The sequence below is a fragment of the Eumetopias jubatus genome, unplaced genomic scaffold, assembly GCF_037043125.1.
Source record: "Eumetopias jubatus isolate StellerSeaLion01/CBP00866 unplaced genomic scaffold, mEumJub1_p1.0 scaffold_5, whole genome shotgun sequence".
NCBI lineage: Eukaryota > Metazoa > Chordata > Mammalia > Carnivora > Otariidae > Eumetopias > Eumetopias jubatus.
The window spans coordinates 94138038-94157522 of NW_028274811.1; the positions used below are offsets into that span (position 1 = coordinate 94138038).

At 44.8% G+C, this 19485-nt stretch overlaps 1 protein-coding gene across 2 annotated transcripts; it reads right to left on the bottom strand.

Moving 5' to 3' along the window:
• Positions 1-985: 985 nt before the first annotated feature.
• On the bottom strand, positions 986-18906 carry GABRP (gamma-aminobutyric acid type A receptor subunit pi). 2 transcript variants are annotated; one of them, XM_028102599.2, is made up of 10 exons: positions 18834-18906; positions 16344-16440; positions 15750-15868; positions 11679-11746; positions 10661-10878; positions 8490-8572; positions 4918-5055; positions 4392-4544; positions 3503-3690; positions 986-1288 (listed from the first exon to the last, which is right to left on the bottom strand). In XM_028102599.2, exons 1-10 carry the CDS (start codon positions 18904-18906, stop codon positions 986-988), a joined length of 1440 nt encoding a protein of 479 aa, XP_027958400.2. The 2 variants fall into 2 exon arrangements, with proteins under 2 accessions (XP_027958400.2, XP_027958401.1); XM_028102600.2 differs by lacking the exons at positions 3503-3690; positions 18834-18906 and having other exon boundaries at positions 1251-1288; positions 16344-16396.
• Between the last annotated feature and the right edge of the window lie 579 nt (positions 18907-19485).

Here is a 19485-nt window from a genome sequence, read left to right on the forward strand (position 1 = left end):
AGCCCTGGTCACTAGAGCATAGGAATAAGAGCTCCTCTTGGAAAGATGCAGGAGATCTGCTGCTGGGAAAGTGGTGCTCAGTGTCAGAGAAGCAGATAGAAATGGACTCGGTTCTGCAAGTATTGACGGCAACAGTTCAAAGCAAGACTCCTTAGAATCAGCTTCTAAAAAAATCTTCCATTTCTATCCCTGATGTGGGGAAAGGGCTTTCGCATTATTGAGGACTGGAATACGTATAGTGGTAAAATAAGACATATCAAGGGGGAATAAAGCCCCAGAGCCCTTTCAGTTTGGATTCAGGGAAATGCATTATATCTTAGAAACAAATTTATGTTTGAGATTGTTGATCCATTAATGTTTTGTTCATTTACATTTGATTTTTCAGTGGTGGAACTTATTGGAATTTGGGGACAATTCTGCTGTGGTATTAAATACTGTATTAAAAACTCATCTTAGTATTGAGTTAGTGCAGTGACTTCCAGTGAATTGACTTAGGCCCACATTTCATTTTAATCAAAAACAAAAACCAGAAAATGTTACTCCTTAAATAGGTAACAATGCATTTTACAAGCACTGTAGAGATTTAGTAAATAGCATGTATGATTAATTTAGAAACAACCACTGACACTTGAGGGTTACTCAATACATATAATAACTTCCTTTTCATTTTTTATATGAGGTAAATGCAGACCAGGGAGCCACTGAGCAAATAGTCAACTCTGAGTAGGTTTGTAATCTTAGGGTCCATGGGGATGTCTTTGGTAAAGATAAAAAGGGAATGAGTTGATATTTCTATTACAAGACTCGGACTTCTACACAGCTTAAATAATGGTTGGGGGAATATACTTTGAGGAGGAATGCTCAAATGTTATTTTAGTCACTTGTAGTACTATTGGGTTAGCGCACACCCTTGGCTTAGAATACCATTTACATCATTTCCTTGTTCTGTTGAAGAACCATGACATGCAAACAATTCAACGTACTCTCAAAAGTACATGTAGTACGCCCAGTAAAATACATTGGCTAGCATAAAAATCAAAGGAAATAGTAATTTGGAATATCGATCAACATTACTAGGGTTTTGAATTGTGAAATAATCAACAATCCTGCCCATCTTATCTCGGAAGACAAACTTGAACTTGTCACTGGTTTTCATTGTCAAGTCACTATAGTCGACATTATCCCCGGAAATTTCAATGCTGGCAAAGCTGATCTTCCGTTTAAAGCTGGAGATGGAACTGTTGATGATGTTAGTAATATTGACTTCTTCCACTTCCTTTGCCATCCCCTAGATCATAGACAATTCAGTTAGCTTGAAAGACTTGACTTAGCAAAATAAATAGCTAGGTATTTAAATACTTAGAAGCCTAAGTATTGAAAAATTAGGTTTAATAGAAAGTGGCATTGAATGTCTCAGATATAGGCCGGTGAGCCAGACTTGGCAGTCCTGTTAACCCGCTTATAGGCACCCATCCCTAGGTCATCAGCTTGTATACTGTGAAGAATAACCATTGCCTACTATTGATATGCAGAGCTGTGTGCTAAATGCTCAGGCTTTGAAGTTAGCTGGTCTGGGTTCGAATTCCATTCTGCCGCTTGCTGTTGTGAAATCCTAGTCACCTTAATTCCTTTAAAACTTGGTTTTCTTGCCTGCAAAATGGTGATGATATCAATACCTACCTCATGAGAAGGATGGGAAGATTAAATGGTATACATTGTGTAAAGCATTTAGCAGGTGTTTGATGAATTCCGTTCTGTCCTAGTGAAGAGGAATTAACTGATTGTGAGAGATAATAGAAATTGGCAGTGTCTAAAAGTCTCTGCCACACAAACAGAAAGAGTGATGCTCCTTACAATTCCGGGGAGCTGTCATTTTCCAACATGCCTGGAATGGCATAGCACGTGGGGAGTGTGGTGAAGTTGGAGACAGCAGAGTTTGGATCCTTGGCCAGGCTACTTACTAGCTGTGAGGTCTTAGATGAGCCATCTCACTTCTCTGAGTGGCAGAAGTCCTCAGCAGTAAATTTAGAATAACAGTGGTAGCCATCTGATAAGCTGCTGGGTGGACAGCAAGTAGGTTTGATTGTAGTGAAGCTATTATTCTACACACAGCAAAAGAAGGGCTTTCTGTAGTGAAGCTATTATTCTACACACAGCAAAAGAAGGGCTTTCTGGTGACTTAGGTGAAGGATTTTAGTAGTTCTCCAATCCCTTTTTGCCAGTCTACCAAATCCAGATTTTTATTTATTTATTTATTTTTGGTAATTAACCATTGTCCCCTTAAGGAAGCCTACAGAGAATAAAATGAAATCCATATTCTTCTTTGGCTAGCACATAGGATCATTTGTCTTTGGTATTTGGTAATATGACTGTATGAAACATTGTTCACACAAGGGAACAAGGCCACCGGGTCTTTCGGCTATTCTGCCTCTTGCTGTTGTGAAATCCTAGTCGCCTTAATTCCTTTAAAACTTGGTTTCCTTGCCTGCAAAATGGTGATGATATTAATACCTACCTCATAAGAAGGTAGGTATTAATGGTATTCCTCACCATTAGACCCTGTGTGGTCCTGGCGCTTTGCTAAAGGTGGATATCTCTTTTGTGCTGACCCCTATCACTTTCTTGCTTATTAACATGCGCTTCAGTGTACCAGTGTTTATCAAATTGGGCTTCCAGAGACTCCCAGGGTTCCATGGGCCTGTAGTGAACAATAGTTAAGAGGTTGGCTACTGCCCACTGCAAGTGAGAATAACAGATAAGTGTCAGGCTTTGGAGCTAAGCAGATTTAGGTTCAGATCCTAGCTCTACCTCTATCTACATCCCATGGGATAAGTCACTTACCCTTCTTGTACCTCAGATTCCACAATTATAAAAATGGGGATAGCCTTACTGGATTGTTATGTGTACTTTAAATGATGTTTGCAAAGGGCTGTGACTAAGTCTGGAGCATGTAAACATTCAATTGGTGATAACGGTTGTTATTATTCTGAGAGCTGGACCACAGTGTTTCACTGCTAACTCAGATAATGGCAGTCTTTCCCAGTTAGCAGAAAAATATGCTAAATTGAGAAATTTGCTGCCATTTAATTTTTTCCATACATTTTCCAGCAAACAATTACTTGTATAATTTAAGAAAATAAGAATGCAACAAAAGAATTAAATAGTAAATACATATTAATCTGAAACTTGTAAGCAGCTGATCACACTCGGTTTGATATTGGGTTTTTCATGGATGCTTGTTCTTGTGGTTGTGATTTCATGTTGCATACAGGCAACAGTTATTTTCTGCTAGCAGATTAAACATGTTAATATCCCATTGTACTTGACAAAAAGAGCAGTCTTTTTCAAAAGGTGCCATGACTTCCAGATGCCCCCACCTGAACAAGGATGACAATCGCTGGAGCAAAGTGAATCACTCGGGGATGGGAACCAATCTGGGTCATCTCTACAGATCAGCACATGGTAAGTGATGAATCATATACAGGGCCCTCAAAATTCTTACCCTATCTTTGGCTGCCATCTGCTGTAAGGAGCTGTAGTGGGCAACTGCGTATTCCAACAGGGCCCCAAACACGAAGCTAAAGCAGATCCCCAGGTACACATCGATGGCCTTTATGAAACAGTTGGTATTGGGAAGAGAAGTGCGGGACCCAATCATCAGTGTTGTCATTGACAAGACGGTGGTCACTCCTGGGAAAACAGGTGGGCAATGTTCCCACATCAGTGGCCAGTGAAACTTTCACCTTTACCTGGCAGACTGTCACCATTCAGGAGTTGGCAAAGGGGGACAGAACTCAGAAATGGAACAGCTCATTTTTGAAAAATCTGTGATCTTCTAGAACCGGATTGATTTGTCCATTTTGAATGGATATGAGTGATACGGTTTTCTAAATGTTTCACCTTCTGTCTTCCCATTGGAGGGGAGTGTTCAGTATGCAAAATAACTGGTAACAGACCATCCAATCACGATTCTCTCTTATCACTGTAAGACATGCTTTAAAAGGCACTGTCTCTCTCTTTCTCTCTGTAAAAGGTGTCTCAAGACACCCACTCCTGGGTGCCTGGGTGGCTCAGTTGGTTGAGCGACTGCCTTCGGCTCAGGTCATGATCCTGGAGTCCCGGGATCGAGTCCCGCATCAGGCTCCCTGCTCAGCAGGGAGTCTGCTTCTCCCTCTGACCCTCTTCCCTCTCGTGCCCTCTATCTCTCATTCTCTCTCTCTCAAACAAATAAATAAAATCTTAAAAAAAAAAAAAAGACACCAACTCCTGGAACTGCCCTCTGAATATCAGTGAAAAACAAACAAACAAACAAACAACTGGTAGAAGGTAAAAAGAAACAAAAAAGGACCTGTAACCCCAGTTCTTAGAAGTCTCCTGTTGGAGCTGCTTACCAATGCAGGTTCTTGCAGGAACTGAGTCGAGGGAAATCCAAAACGAAACCCAAGATAGCACCACCAGAAAAGTGGAAGGAACATAGGTTTCCAAAATGAAATACAGGACATTTCTCCGAAGCTCAAATTGCAAGACCAGTCGTGTATAATTTCCTGATACGGTAAAGAAGAGATAGGAAATCATGTCTCCTCGCGCAGCAGAGTGCTTTCCCTATGGGGCGTTTAATTAGCTATATTCACATTAAGTTATCTGTTATTCACCAAAACCTGGTTAAGCATGAGCTGTCATTATAGTTTCAATGAGAGAAATTGCTGTTGTATAGAATGAGATGTAGAGGGGTGCATGTACCCCCACCCATGATCCTGAGCATGAAGCGGGTAAGAGTGCCAGGCCCAAATCCTCCTGCCCTAGCGCACTGTGGAGAGGTTCCTGGGCCCCAAAGAGATAAAGTGGAAAAGAGATGGTATTTCTGACTCAGAATGCAACCCACTTAGGGTGCTTTGTGCAATGCATCTCACAAGTTACCTGTTTCCTGTTGCGACCTGGTGACTAAGGTGAAATACCGTTGTATGGTGTACTGAGCAAGCCGCAGGTTTTCCAGCCCGCGTACAGAGTCATTGCCTCTCAGCCAGCTGAACTCCACGTCGTTTCCATCATAGCCCCCTGGCAAGGAAAACAGTGCCCTGGTCAGTGCAAGAAGGTAGCAGATTGAACTGGTCTGGAGAATACTACCATGTGGGGGCAGCAGGAGCTCTGTCTTGATGGTGATCCCATGCACAACTTGGCATGATTTCTCACGTGCAATTGCAGTGTCTCCTCAGAACAGGACGACCTGCTAGGGCTGTTTGCCATCAATCGAAAACCGGTTCTGTGCTAAGTATCACATAGACTTGGTAGGTGATAGGTCTCCAGAAGTAGCCGCCCTCATTATTTAAATGATATTTATTGAACTCCTATCTGTGAACACACACAGCCCCACGCTCCATAGTGCTTTTCAGGACAGTCTAGCATCTCTGGCAGTGTTCTTAGCGACTTTACAGTTGGCCTGTTCACATTTCCATGATGGCTTAAATGCAAACACAACGACGGAAAACAAGAAACCTGCAGCCAGCCCCTTTATTGATGTCTGTTAACTTAGGCGTTTGATAAATCTCAAAGCAGTTTTACTAATATAGTTCATAATAGTAATAATAGCTACCTGTTATGAAACATTTATGGTAGGCCTTTTATACATTTCATCTCTAATGTTCTCACAAACTTGCAAGGTAGATATTTCTATATTTCTTCACTAAAAATTTTTTTCTTTACAGTTTTTGAAATTGGGATGGATCTTAGAGTTGATACATACATACATACATACATACATATATGCATACATATGAAGTAGAGCTTACATTTTTTTCCTAAAATGTTACTTGATAAATGCTGTGCCTTCGAATTGAGGAACTGTAATATTTTGCCCATTTTATACATGAAAATTCTCAGATTCAGAGAGATTGCATAACTTCCTCAGGATAGCAAGGCAAGTTAAAAACAAAGCCAGGATTGTACCTTCAGAAAGTCTAAACCCAAAACCCATGGGTGATGATGGTGATGATAATATAGCTGTCATTCAGTGAGCAATTACATTTCTAAGTGCTTTATAACATTATCGTCTCATTTAATCCTCAAAATATCTCTTTGAGACGATAGATGAGTGGTCAATAAGCACATGAAAAGATGCCTGACCATTACCCATTAGGGATAAGCAAATCAAAATCACAGTAAGATACCACTTCACACCTGTAAGAATGGCTGTCATGAAAAGACAGACAATAACCAATGATGAGAATGTGGAGAAGCTGGAACATTGCCAGGGGGAATGTGAAATGGTACAACTACTTTGGAAAACAGGTTGGCAGTTTCTTGAGAACTTGAATACAAATTTACCATTTGATCCACCATTCCACTCCCAAGTATCTGCCTGAGAGAAATCAAATCACGTCCACAAAAAAACTTGTACACAAATGTTCACAGTGGCATTATTCTTAATAACTACAGGGTGGAAACAAGCCAAAGGGAGGTGTATTCTTTCATATGGAATCACGAGGAATAAGGCAATAAAAAGGAACAAAGCACTGATACAGGCTCCAACATGTATGAGCCTCAAAAACATGCTAAGTGAAGGGAGCCAGATGCAAAAGACCACATGTTGTATTGCTTCCTTTTATATGAAATATCCAGAAAAAGCAAGCTCATAGAGACAGAAAGTAGATTAATGGTTGCCTGGGGGCTGGTGGTGGCAACGGGAGACACTGTAAATGGGCATAAGGGATCTTTTTGGTTGATGGAAAAGTTCTAACCATGAAACATGGCCATGGTTGCACTACTTGGCAAATTGACTAAAAATATTTGAATTGTACACTTGAAAGGGCTGAATTTTATGGCACATACATTTTACCTCAATAAAGCTGTTAAAAAAATAACTCTTTGAATCAGATACTATTATTTTTCCTTCTTGACTGATGAGGAAAGTGGGGTCTGGAGAGGTTAGTTCTAGTCTCTCAAAGCCACCAAAGCTAGTGACAGGGAAACCCACTCATCCCTGAACCTGTGATCTTAAACATGGAACTGTATTGCCTTCATTTTCCCAGGCTACTGGGAGATGGGGCCCAGCGTCAGGACTAACATTCTGTTAAGTCTTAGCTTGTGGTACGCACTGTTTAGCAGAGGTTATTTTCCCTCCACTGGGCAGAGAAGTAGTCATGAGCTCTTAGAGGCTTTCCAGGTAAAAATTGCCTATGGGCTTTCTCTCAGAAGTACCCCAAAATATACTGTCCAATTTAGCTGTCCAAATAGGCCTAGGATCCCCAAGAAATAAAAAAAGAATACCTAAACAAGTGAGTTGTACAAGCTTCTACTTGGACACTTTACTTTTAGAACTATTAAATGCTCGCAATCATTACATTATCATGGCTCTTGTGGGATGCTAGGAAATCTTTCCTAGGGATGGTGTTCAGGAAAAAAAAAACAACAAAAAAACCCTTGGTGAAGTTTCTGTACCCAAATAACTGCTAATAAACACTCAGTGAAAACTTCCTCTGCTCACTGGGGATGGTACTCTGTGCAAGCCGAGTGCTGAAGTTTCCGGGAGAATCTCACTCCCGGGATTTGAGATGAGCAGAGCCACACATGGAGGGCCATTACTTTTTCCATGTGGGGCTGAAAATGAGTTCTCTTTTTGATAACCTCAAGTTTTTTTCTGCCCCCAAATAGTTGCATTGCTCTAAGGAGGTTTTGCATGCATTTAATCAATAGAGTAATTAATCTGCCTGTCTGAGTCTTTAATTAAATGTCTACCTCTGAAAAATGACTGCCACCTCATAATGGTTGTGCTTCTTGGACATCGACCACTTGTGTCCTCCTGTCAGGAGCTGATCTCCAGGGCTTGACTATGGTTTTTCCTCCTCGTACAAACCATCCCTTGGTGCCTTAGTGACTCCCATCTGAGGCATCGCTTCCCCGGGACACCTGTCACAGGTAGCACTTTCCCAAGTTTGGTGGGCATTTCAGAACAATGGCGATTACTCAACAATGCCGTTTGACACACGTCAACTTAGAATAAAATGCTCATTCCTCATCATGAGTCCTCAGACTGCAGTTTAGATGCCCCCTCCCGACATCATTGTGTGAAGCTATATAGATACACCAAACAACTTCTTTTCAAAGTTGGAAGTGGTTGTGCAATCAGTGTCAATGATTGCTTTGAGTCCTTTACCATTTTTAACCTCTGCTGTGTTCTTTCTGGCTTCCGTGCCTTCTCCGACTCTGAGTCCCACTCCTTGTCCTATAGACCCCCGTGTCCCTGGCTGTCCTGTCTGCTCTTAGGTAGAATATTTAGTGCCGATGCACAGTGGTCCTCCCCCAAAAGATGTAATGTCGGAAGGGTTGTCTTTAAGAGGTCTCCAAATCTCTCTGGACAAACACTCAGAAGGGCTGAATCAATTGGAATCAACACCAAGAAAAGAAAGGCTGCTATGTCTTTCTTCATGAATACACTGATCTAAGTCAAGTCACCCAGGAAAGTCATCTCAGGGGCCTGCAGAATATATACTCACAGCTTTCCAGTTGCAACTTGCATGTCTGTGTGTCCATGGGGTATTTCGACAGGTCCATGTTACACGCAACAGTCGTTGTGATTCTAAGAAAGGAAAAATGGGTTCAAAAGGAGTGATATGGGGGAAATGATACATTCCCTTTTAAGGGCCACTCCAACAGGACTTTTACCTTGACTCTTACAGTGAATGTGTGACTTGGAGCCTACACTCAAAACATTCCTGAGGTTTTCTGTGCTAAGAAACACCTTTGAGATGTGGTCAAAGCTGGGGTCCAGAATGGAGGAAGCTGGAATGTGGGCAACGAAGAGGCAAACTTGCAACAACATCGCAGAAGAAAATCACTCATTGGCTTGAGATGCTCTTGCATCAGTTTTAAAATTTAATCTCCATGACAAACCCACAAGGAGCTAGAACAGAGAACACTGTCACTACTGGCCTCATGTGACAACAGACTCAGGAGCTTGCCTCAGCTCACAGAGCTCTTAGTGGCAGACCTGGGGCTGGAGCCCACGTCTCCTGGCTGGGCAGTTCTCAAGGACCCTGTCTCCTGGGGGGGATCAGCATTCTCGGAGGAAGTAGAGGACGTTGGAGGGCAACGTGGCTTTTGGGGACCGACACCCAGAGACATTCACTTAAACATCAGTAAAGCCCTCACTGTGGAGATTTCAATCGGCCGAACTCTATCTTCCTTTTTTTTCAGTGTCACATATTTTTATTAAGCACCCTCATTTATTAAGCGCCGTGCTGGGTTCTTGGGAGAAAGTGAAATGATGCGTGCATGGTGCCCACCTCGAGGAAGCTCACATTCATTTCAGGAAGACAGAGAGTGACAACAGCTACTATTCACTGAGTGCTTACCCCAAGCCAGTCCCAGGCCAAAGTGCGTCTCATGCATCATCCCTTTGAATTTTTACAACAACTTTATGAGGTAGGACATATTATTCTCCTTTTGCTGCTGAGGAAACAGAGGTTCAGAGAGTCCAGCAACTTCCACAAGGTCACAGAGCAGGGACAGAACAGGGACTTGCCCCTAAATGTGTCTGATTCTAGAGCCAGGCTGTTAACAGTCATCATCCATAATCCTTGCACAGGACAGATTGTATTATGTGCATAATACAGACAGAAGACAGACATATATATGCACAGGAAGGGGGACATTAATGTTGATTGGAGTTGGGGGTCAAGGGAGAGGTCTAGTTTGGCTTCTTGAAGGAAGGGTTGGGGCTTTGGCTGGATTTTGCAAAATTCAGTGTAGCTGAGGAATGCCAGATGAACAATTCAAAAATTCAGTTTATTGGATAGCTCAGGCTTTGTTGCATAATGTCAGCCTCCTACTTCGGATCTAAGATAAGTCCCATGAGTATTTGGTTCCTAGCCTTCTCCCCAAGGACCGTGGGAGCATAAGGTTTGCTTGGTCCTTGCACATCCCTTGTACAGGCAGTGATGAGCCTCTGCCTGTGGGCTGCTTCCTGCAGCATCTCGGGAGCACCTTGCCTATTCTAGGCAACCAGCCCTTTGATGCATAACTAGGTGGAAGGAACTTTTGGCCTCAGGGATTTGGGAAAGGGACAGAGGGGAGCCCATGGCTCCAGATGGCAGAGGCCTTGGGGCCACTGCACTTGGCTTCTCTGTAGAAAAATGACTCAGACAAATAAAGATGCATTCTGGGACAACCCTACCTCCACTGAGCCCCATGAAAAGAAAATTCCTGACGTGGACCTGCCTCTCTGTCACTCTTGCTATTCCCCTTATTCCCTTGCTAGCTTTTTTTTTTTTTAACTCTTTAAGACTCCCTTCAGAGTTCTATGAAAGCTTCCTCTAGCATCACCACAAACCGCTAACTTACTCCCCAACTCGGAGCCCCCCGGGATTCTGGACTTCCTTTGCTTATCCATCTGCATCAGGACAATGTCTCATTTGGCTCTGTATTCTAAGTGTTCATTGTGGGGCCTGGCACAGAGCAGACATTCAGTGGCTGCTTGTTGAGTCAAACTGAGCTGAAGGAGGGCTCTTCCACTACTGGGACAAGAATCTAGGAAGGCAGGAGCATGAGAAGGGCAGGACCTCAGCGTGCTTATTTGAGTGCTGGTCAGAACTACCCAGGGTATATTTCATGCCTTTTCTTCCAGCGATTTCCCCATTCAGCCCTGAGGTGGTAGGGACCCAATCACCTGAGAGCATATAGGACGGTGCCATTGGAGAAGAGGCGGATGAGCCTGTTTCCCACAGTGACTTCGTGGAGGAAGGACTTCTTGGATTCCACAATGTAAGTGTCTGGCACCCAGAGGAACTCCACGAGGCGTGCATCCAGAGTGAAGCTCTTGTTGCCTTCAAAAACCAGCCGCTGGTCCGTCCAGCGCTGTCTGAGGTATATGGTGGCCGTGTAGTCCTGAGGGGGAAGCCAGGTAGTGGAAACGGATGGAAGGGGGAGGGTGAGGGAAAGAGTTTGAAAATGGAAGGAAAGGGGTGAAGTCTTACTCCCCTTCCCACCTCTACATAGGTCAAGAGTACAGACTATAATAGACATTGGTGAACAAAGTCTTATTCTTGGGGGAGGGGCCTATGGCAATAAGAGCACAAAGCACCTTGTTTATGCTAGACAATAACACTCACTGCCAAAAGGGAGCCCCACAGGAGCATGTTCAGGGCCTTAACTTGCTTGTCCTCTGTCCCAAAGGCCCCACCGAGTTGTTGAAGGTTTTGGTGAGCTAAGTGCTTAGGTTGTCCAGCATTTACCCGGAATGCACAGCCGGCCCTCTTGGCAACCTGCCTTTCATGTCACTTTGTCTTTAATGAGTTCTCTTAAGTGAGAGGATGGTGGAAAGCAGTAATGTGGTTGTCAGTTTTCATCAGCTTATCTTCTCTTCTGCTCTGGGAGGCTCCACATAATGTACAGGTTTCCCCACTGCATTTTCTGTCTCCCCCTGGTTTTTATCCCCACCAAATGCACCCGCTCCACTTCCTCATCTTTTCCCTCCTGGCCCTTGAATCCACTTTCCTCCTGATACTCAGAAAATCTGTTTTACAGAATCTTCCACTGTCTTGAGTTTCGGGATAGGTCTCCAGCTTCTGCCATTCCGAGTGCATGGGGGCTGTGGGTCTCTGTTCTGTTTTTGAGCAGCTAGAAAGTGCATCCCCATAAAACACAAGAAGGACACCTCAGGTGGCAGATGAAGGGGCCACACTTACCATGTTACTCTCTGAAATACTAGAAATACTTGCAATGTCCAGAGTCAGTGCTATCTGAACTGGTTCTCCTAAGAATGAAGAAAACACCAGAAGGACTTACACAGAAACACAAACACACTACATTAGCACAATGTTTTAAAAATCAGAAAACACAACAGTAACACTGGCCTATTGGAAAATTTTAGCCACTCTCGAAGTACATAAAGTGAAAGGTAAATTTCTATCCTCCCCTCATCAGGAGGAACCACTGTGTAGAATGAAAAAAAAAAAGGTATGAAAAATTTTTGTATAAAAAATGCACAAATATATAAATAGCTTAATATGTAAGAGAGACCACGCTGTGTTCACGAGTGCATATTTTAAAGGATGTAGTGGTATTTGTTACTTCTTACTTGGAGGATTTTTCCATTGGCACTTGCAAGAGACAAATTATTTAGAGATATAGTACGAGATTTGGAAATTTGTGCCCCGAGATCTTTTTCTCCTCCCCTCAACTAAGTAAATTTACCACAAGATGGCATTCAAGAGTGCTCATGGCTGAGCTCTTGTTCACCTCCTGACATTTTCCTCCTCTTCCTTTACTCTCCAGAAAGCCTAAACTATTTAGAATTCCAGAACCGCCCCCCTGTGAGCTGGTACACAGATATCGGGCCTCAGGCCAAACTCCTGAGAGTGCCGGTCTTAGCTCTTGAGACAGAGGTCTTGGAGCCCATTCTCAGAAGCCAGGCCAAGGCAGTCTGCTTCTCCTCACACTGGAGATGTGAAAGAAAAGCCCAGGGGTGAGAAACATGGGAGTTCACAGCTGGGAAAAGTTACTGAATCTTTCAGAACTACCGTTTTTCTCACCTGTGAGTAGAGATAATGCTAACGGACATCATAGTGTCATGGAGAGGGTAAATGAGATTAGCAAGTGGCAGCTTCTTTGCAGGGTGGTGGCAGGAGGAAATATGTGTAAAGAAGGTGCTCAAAAATAATTATATGTACCAAGTCCCAGGACTGTGTCTGTCACATAATAATAGAGATTCGGTAAATGGCACTTGCCTTCCCTTCCCCATCACCTCCGTAATCCTAGCTAATTCTGGAAAAGGAACAAATTTACTCACCAGGTTAATAGCTGCAATAGCTTTCACTTGCAATAAATAAGTAGGGGTGCCTCAGGGGACTGTGACAATGCATTACCAGGAAGAGGAGAGGTGGAATTCAAAGGAAACTTAAAACCATCTACTTGGTAGGAATCGGACAAAGCAACCTAATTATTAACTGAAGGAAACCAAGCCATAGAATATAGGTAGGGATTTGGAAATGGAGCTTTAGAACCACTGCAATTAAAAATAGTTTAGCTAATACTTGGTGTTAACATTTGATGGAAGAATGGGAGATCTTTGAGGACAGGCCCTGGAAGGTGCTGAAGGAGCATGGTGGTAAGTGGCTTTCTGCCCCTCAAGGCAGAAATTCAGAAAAGGAGCTTGGAGTCAGAGGGTTTGAATCCCATGTCTACCACTTCGTAGCTGGGTGACCTCGAGCAAATTGCTAAAGTTTTCTGTGCTACAGTTTCTCACCTGCGAAAGAGAATTACTCGTGCCTACTCTTGAGGGTTGGGTTGGGAAGGTTACAGGATCTCTTTTTAAGTGTCTGGAGCACAGTGGGCAGTGGATCAGTGTCATTTGCTCCCTGAGGAACATGGAGAACAGAACACGCACAAAAGTTCCACTCCACTGTGCTTTCTGTTTCCTTTGTTTCCAGATAGCCCAGTCCAGGCCTTGCTTCACCTGGCTTCTTTATGGACCAGAACTTGCTTTCTTCCCCTTGAGTTATAAGAGTGAGCTGTGCCACCAGAGGGCAGCTTCCTCCTAGCAAAGAGGTCAACGCTAGTTCCTGGACAGTGTTCCTAGGGCCAGCTTACAAACCTGTGCTCTGGCTACCTCATTCCCTGAAAAACCTTATGGAGGTCTTGTCTCTTAAGGACCTCAGGGATCTAGAACCCAGGTGGACAGACATTACAGAGAACACGGTCCCTCCATGGAACGCCAGGCTGCCACATACACGTAGCTTCCTTTAGAAGACAGATTGCCAAGGTATTGGGGCCTGTGCCCTTCCCCTCTTTTTGACGAAAGCACCCCTTGCCCCCTTTTCAACCCAGGTGGATCTGGGCTTCACACTCCTTGGGTCCACCCCAGGTTTGGAATGGGCACTTTGCCCAAGAACCTTGCCTCTTGTCGGCCTGTGAGCAGGCAACAAGAAGGACAGTATCCTGGCCTAATTGTTTGGGGTTTGGGAGGCAGAGAAGTTGGACCTAACCAGGGTGTACAGACTCATATGCTTGTCATTAGTGTTCAGCTGGGCCTGGGAAGACCAGGGGAGCTTGAAGCCTTCCTAGGTTTGTTAACTTAAGGACCTCAACTCTTTACGGTGTGGCCATGAAGATGGTCTTGCTGATCTCCAACTGAAGTGGGTGTAATTGGCCCAGCTGCTGTGCTCTGAAATCCTTTACCACACTTGCTCTGAGGCCATGCTTCCCACAGGCTGCACCCCACCAATGACTGAGTGTGGCGGGGATACTTAGGCACACTGTGCCTGGAAGGCACGGAGACAGGAGACCCCTCTGATGGGAACTTGGGCTCAAGGTCTCCCTGAGGGCCTTTCCAAACACACAGAGAACTGCACCATAGTCGAAGACACTTCTGCCCAACCTTCCTGTCCTCCCTCTCTCCTTCCGCCATGGTAAGCTTTCCTCTCTTCCCACCCCACGTCCTGTCATAGATATTGCCCCAATAAATATCTTGCATGGATAATCACCTTTTGGTGTCTGCTCCTCAGAGGACCTGGACTAACCCACTAATACTAGATTTGATCAGAGAATTTTATCATGTGAGGGGAGGAGCAAGAAGGAAGGAAAGGGATTAAAATAGACCCATGCACCCTGATGATGTGGCAGGCGCCATGCTTCATGTTGACACACTTCGTCTCAATCAGTCCCCTTTATGAGGTGGAAGATATATCCCCATTTCACAGAAAGGGGGCTTAGAAAGCTAAGGTGCTTGGCAAGCAGTAGAGACGCCACTTTCTGCTCTATGTAAGGAAACGCTAGAATCCACTTTGGTCGATCTTACATTTGAGACTGAGACCCTCTGAGGAGGTATGGGATTGGTCTCATTCCCTCCCTCCTTGCCTCATTCTGTCACCAAATACCAATTGACAGCTTGTTATATGCCAAGTGCTGAGCTGCTGCTGGGGTTAGTGAGGTAAATAAAGCAAGACTCCCTCACGGGGCTGCAGGCTAAAGCTGAGACGGCAATGGTGGTATTGCCCTGTAATGGCTATGATTTGGAAGTGTAAGTATGGAGAATGGGGACGGGGCCTAAAGGAATCAGGGCTGGCTTCTCAGAGGAGGAAGCCTTTGATTTCAGACTTGAAAAATTGGCATTTTGCCAGGGAGTCAAGTTGAAGGAAGCCATTCTCAGCAGATAAACTGTCTCAGCAAAGGCATGGAGACCAGGGAAGCCAAGGGGGTCAGGGAGAGTTTGGGGCACACTCCTGGCAGGGCAGAGTGGGAGGAGTTGGGGCTGGCAAGACTGGCAGACAGATAGAGGCCGGGCTGGGAAGGCCTGATGTGCCAAGGGGCTCTGGACTCTATGCTGAGGATGGTGGGACATAGGCAGGTATTCCGAGCAGGCAAAGGGCCCAGGCAGGTCATCCAGGTGGCACAGTTGGGGGTTAGCCTTGAGTGACCAGGCTGAAAGCTGGAAGGCTAGGTGGTGTGGTCCTGGCGAGTTCCTTAAATAATGACACTGGAAGTGGGGGCAGAAGGAAGACAGTGTGTAAGAGGTTGTTAGAGGCTCTGGTGACCTCCTCAGAGGGGAAGGGGATTTCTTTATCCTGCAGGTTGAGAGGCAAAGCACATTCTTCAGAGTAGTGTGAAAACCACTGGCTGTCCTCGACCATCATTGCTCATCCTTAACTGGTTGCAGACCAGAAAATGGAGTCAACTAAAATCTCCCGAAACCCTCCTCTGCATATTGCCTCTGTTCTTGTCCTTTTGAATTGATGTCCTGGACAAAAAAGATGACCTACCGCCAAAATTGGGCCTGAGAAATTTGTTATATCCTGCTGTGAGATTCTCAAAGCCAGGCAGGGAGAGCTTGTCACTTCTGCTGGCCTCGATGTTGAACTGATTCCCCTGGATACATATCCTGGAAAAGAAAATGGGTATCGGTGCATGTGCTTTTTTAGGTGTGAATACACATGGATACACATAAACTTGAGCTTGTGTTTGCACGTATGTGTGTATGTTGTGCCCATGTACTAGCACTAGGTGACTTTTCTAGAGAGAAATCTCTAATCTTCAGCTGCTGAGTTAATATGTCCCTATCCCACTCCATTTTATTACCCATTTGCCATACATCAGAATGTTGAGGTAATTGGGGAAACCCTTCAAGTGTCTTTAGAAAAAACACAAGGGGTTCATCCATCTATGACCATTTTGGAAGCTTGCGTTCTCCAGATAGAATATACGGCAGGAAGTTGTGTTGTCAGGATGTATGAGGGAGGTGGATGGATAGGCTTTCTCTTGCCATTGGTTAAGTAGGAGGACCCGCGCCCACTTCCTACTTCATGCATATATGCAAAGCAATTCCGACCAAGGTCATTGTGAGGCAGCAAACTCACCTTGGAGTGAAGAGACTCAGACACATGAAGGTCAAATGGAGACTGTATTTCATGTTGATGAGGTGCTCACACAGAGAGGGACCAAAGTAGAAATCGCCTGGGGAAACAAGGTGGGAGAGGTGACCCAAAGGGCTCACCTCTTCCAAGCCCATCTCCGTCCTGTGGGTCATCAGCCACAGTACTTTCTCAGAATGTGTGGGGGGCAGTGTCTTTCCACACCATTTGGTTATAGCTCCTATTGCCTGCATAACTTCATTTTGGAGGATCACATTTTAAATCCAACCCAAATAAAGGCTGACACCTCGTTTAGAGAGTGGCCCACCAGCACCAGAAATGCAGCCAGTTCATCCTGGGCTGTGTATTTGGAAAGCCCCAAGACTGTCCTTTCCCTGTCCTTATCCTGACTTTGCCAGGAATGATACCCCCAACTAGGCACTCACCCTGATAATGCCATTTGTCCAAGGGTCTGGGCCTGTCATGACCTAAGCAGGTCATGTAGCCGGAAATGAAAACTTCCCAATAATAAACAAACAAACTTCCCAAGAACCTTCCATGTGCCAAGGAATACATTAGATACTTTCTCACAGATCTCCTCACTCCATTGTCACCGTGCCTTTGTGAGGTGGGTGGGTTAATCCCGTATTGTGATGAGGAAACAGAGGCTCACAGAAAGGTCACTGTGCTAGTGAATATCAGAGGAGACTTTGAGCCCGGGGCTGGCAGTCTTGCACCCATGATATTCGCTGTTCTCCCAGCCTCCCAGACCTGCTCCCTGGGTGCTCTGAAGCCATTCAGCCGGTTGGGTGAGTGAGCGTTGTGTATGCGTGAGGATGGTCAGGGAAGACATGGCCCAGGGGCCTGGTCTCCTCAGGCTTGGGAGCTCCTGTCAGGTGGTCATCCTGAGAGAGTAGCCAGCAGCCAGGCAGGTGAGCCTGTGACCTATCATGCTGGTGACAGCAGAGTGGGGGTTCTTGGGTGTGGTTCAGGCCCTGTGCCGAGGCAGGCAGTCTCAGGGAGGGTCGCCCTTCCTCTGTGGCAACCTCTGTGAACCGGGCCACTTTCAAGAGTCTAGCCATTCTGGGGCTTAAGGTGCCATTTAGCCACTAATCAACTAATATTAATTTTACCTAGAAAACAAATACATGCTCATTGTAGAAATGAAAGCAAGATAGAAGTGTATAATTAAAAGAGTAAGTCCCAATGATGTGTCAATGTAGGTTCATCAATTTAACAAATGTACCACTCTGGTGGGGGATGTGATAGTGGGGAAGGCTGTGCATGGGGTGGGGTGGGGAGGCTCAATTTTGCTGTGAGCCCCAAATATCCCTAAAAATAGAAAGTGTAAAAAGAGCGCCCCTCCCTCACTTTTCTCTAGGCTGACGCTTCAATCAGTTGTCTCTTAACAGTTGGGTATTCTATGCATATATTATTGTATATTTATATGCATGCATATCTGCATGAAGAAAAAAATTAAAAAGTAAAGTTGGGGTGATAGTAATGCATCTTTTGCTATTTACTTTTTTGCTTAATAATGATAGCCAACATTTCTTAAATACTTAATGCATGCTTGCACTCTGCTGAGAACCTCAGAAACCCTTACAACAGCTAATTGAGGTAATTACTACCGTTCTCCTCATTCTACAAATGAAAAAACTGAGGCTTCGAGAGGATAAGAAACAGTCCCAAGGTTGTAGAGCAGATGAATCCAGGCAAGCTCACCCCATCACTTCTAACCCCTGCCCTATGACACACGCTCTTCTTCAATGCCAGTTTTTTAGTTCCTACGGATCTGCCTCATTCTTTCTAGTGGCTCAAGGTATTTCATCAGATCAATATAACAACATTTATACAACACACGTTCTGCGTATGGTACTAAGTTATTGCCACATTTTTTACTGTTACAAAATCAGTAATGACCATCTTTCCACAAATGTAAGCTCCTGGAACTCTGCGCTCTGTCATATTTCTCTTCCTTAGCCCTGTCCTTCTCATCTTTTAATAAGTCAACATTGTCATTCCGCCAATGATCATATTCCAACCTTCTTCGCAGTTCATCTTCCCAGTCTCGGTCCATTCCCCTGTCCCCAGCATCAAGTTTAACAGGGTCCAGGGAGTGGCTCCCATGCCCTCCCATCCCTTCATTCAATTTTCCAAAGGCTTCACAAGCTCCTCCTGAGAATCAGACATGTATGAGGCAACACCAGAGCTCCCGTCTAGGGAGAGAGAGGACTGTAAGCAATGAAGTGACACAGCGTTCCCTGGGACTGTCCTATGACAGGGGCTGAGGCAAAGGGATACATGGTGTGCAAAGGAAGCAAGTGGTCAACTCCATGGGGGAGGGGTGGGACAGTGCCAGGATGGAAGTCATGGAGAAGTTCATTAGATTCTTGAAGAAAGTGTTTGCATTTGCCAGGTGAACAAAGGAAGGTTGGGCCCTCGGGATGCTGGGCAAAGATAGGGAGACTTGCCCACCAACACTGTCTTACCCACTTATTCTCTGTTTCTCCCCTCTAGCCCATGGCCATCTGTGACTTCTTCCTAGTCTGTTCTGAATTAGCTTCATTCTCATTTTGGGATATTGCTAAAGTCTTCCTCCTCCTTTAGGAAATTGAATTTTATCAGGCAAGTTGGAGAACAATCTAGCTTTAGCTCCAAGACTCCTATCAAATCACGTTTCCCCGTGTTAGGGCCCTATTGAATCACGTTTCGCTGTGTTAGGGGCCTGGGCCTCTGAATCTGCTCCAAGGAATCTCGTGTCTGAAAAACTTTGCCCACACCAGACCTGGAAAAATGACCACACGTGACCCTGCTCGCTCTGGTCAGGTTGTTGAGCATGTCTCATTTTAGTAAGGAAGAAAAAAGAAGAAGAGGGAGCCCCCTAGGTACCCCCTTGGTGCTGTGCTTTGTGCTTAATCGCATTTAATTCTCATGACCATTGGGCTCAGTAGGTGTGAATTTCTAGAATCTCAGATTGGTAAAGGGATTTGGCCACAGCCACATAGCAATTAAGTGTCATGATTTGAATCCAGGCCTTCCAGGTCCCTGTTCTTTGCATTGCATCTAGGAAGAGGGCCCCAGCTCCCAAAGTGAATGGGATTCCACTTGACTCTGGTCCTTCTTACACCAGCCCACCTCTGGGAGA

Bases quoted from the DNA above. Each gene is read 5' to 3' on its own strand.
- GABRP (XM_028102599.2), bottom strand. From the start codon at position 18,906: ATGAAGCTAATTCAGAACAGACTAGGAAGAAGTCACAGATGGCCATGG. The intron at 10,879-11,678 runs GTAAGTGTGGCC...CTTCCCCCTCAG, and splicing joins GTATTTCAGAGAGTAACATG to GACTACACGGCCACCATATA. The intron at 4,545-4,917 runs GTAACTTGTGAG...TTACCGTATCAG, and splicing joins CAGGTCGCAACAGGAAACAG to GAAATTATACACGACTGGTC.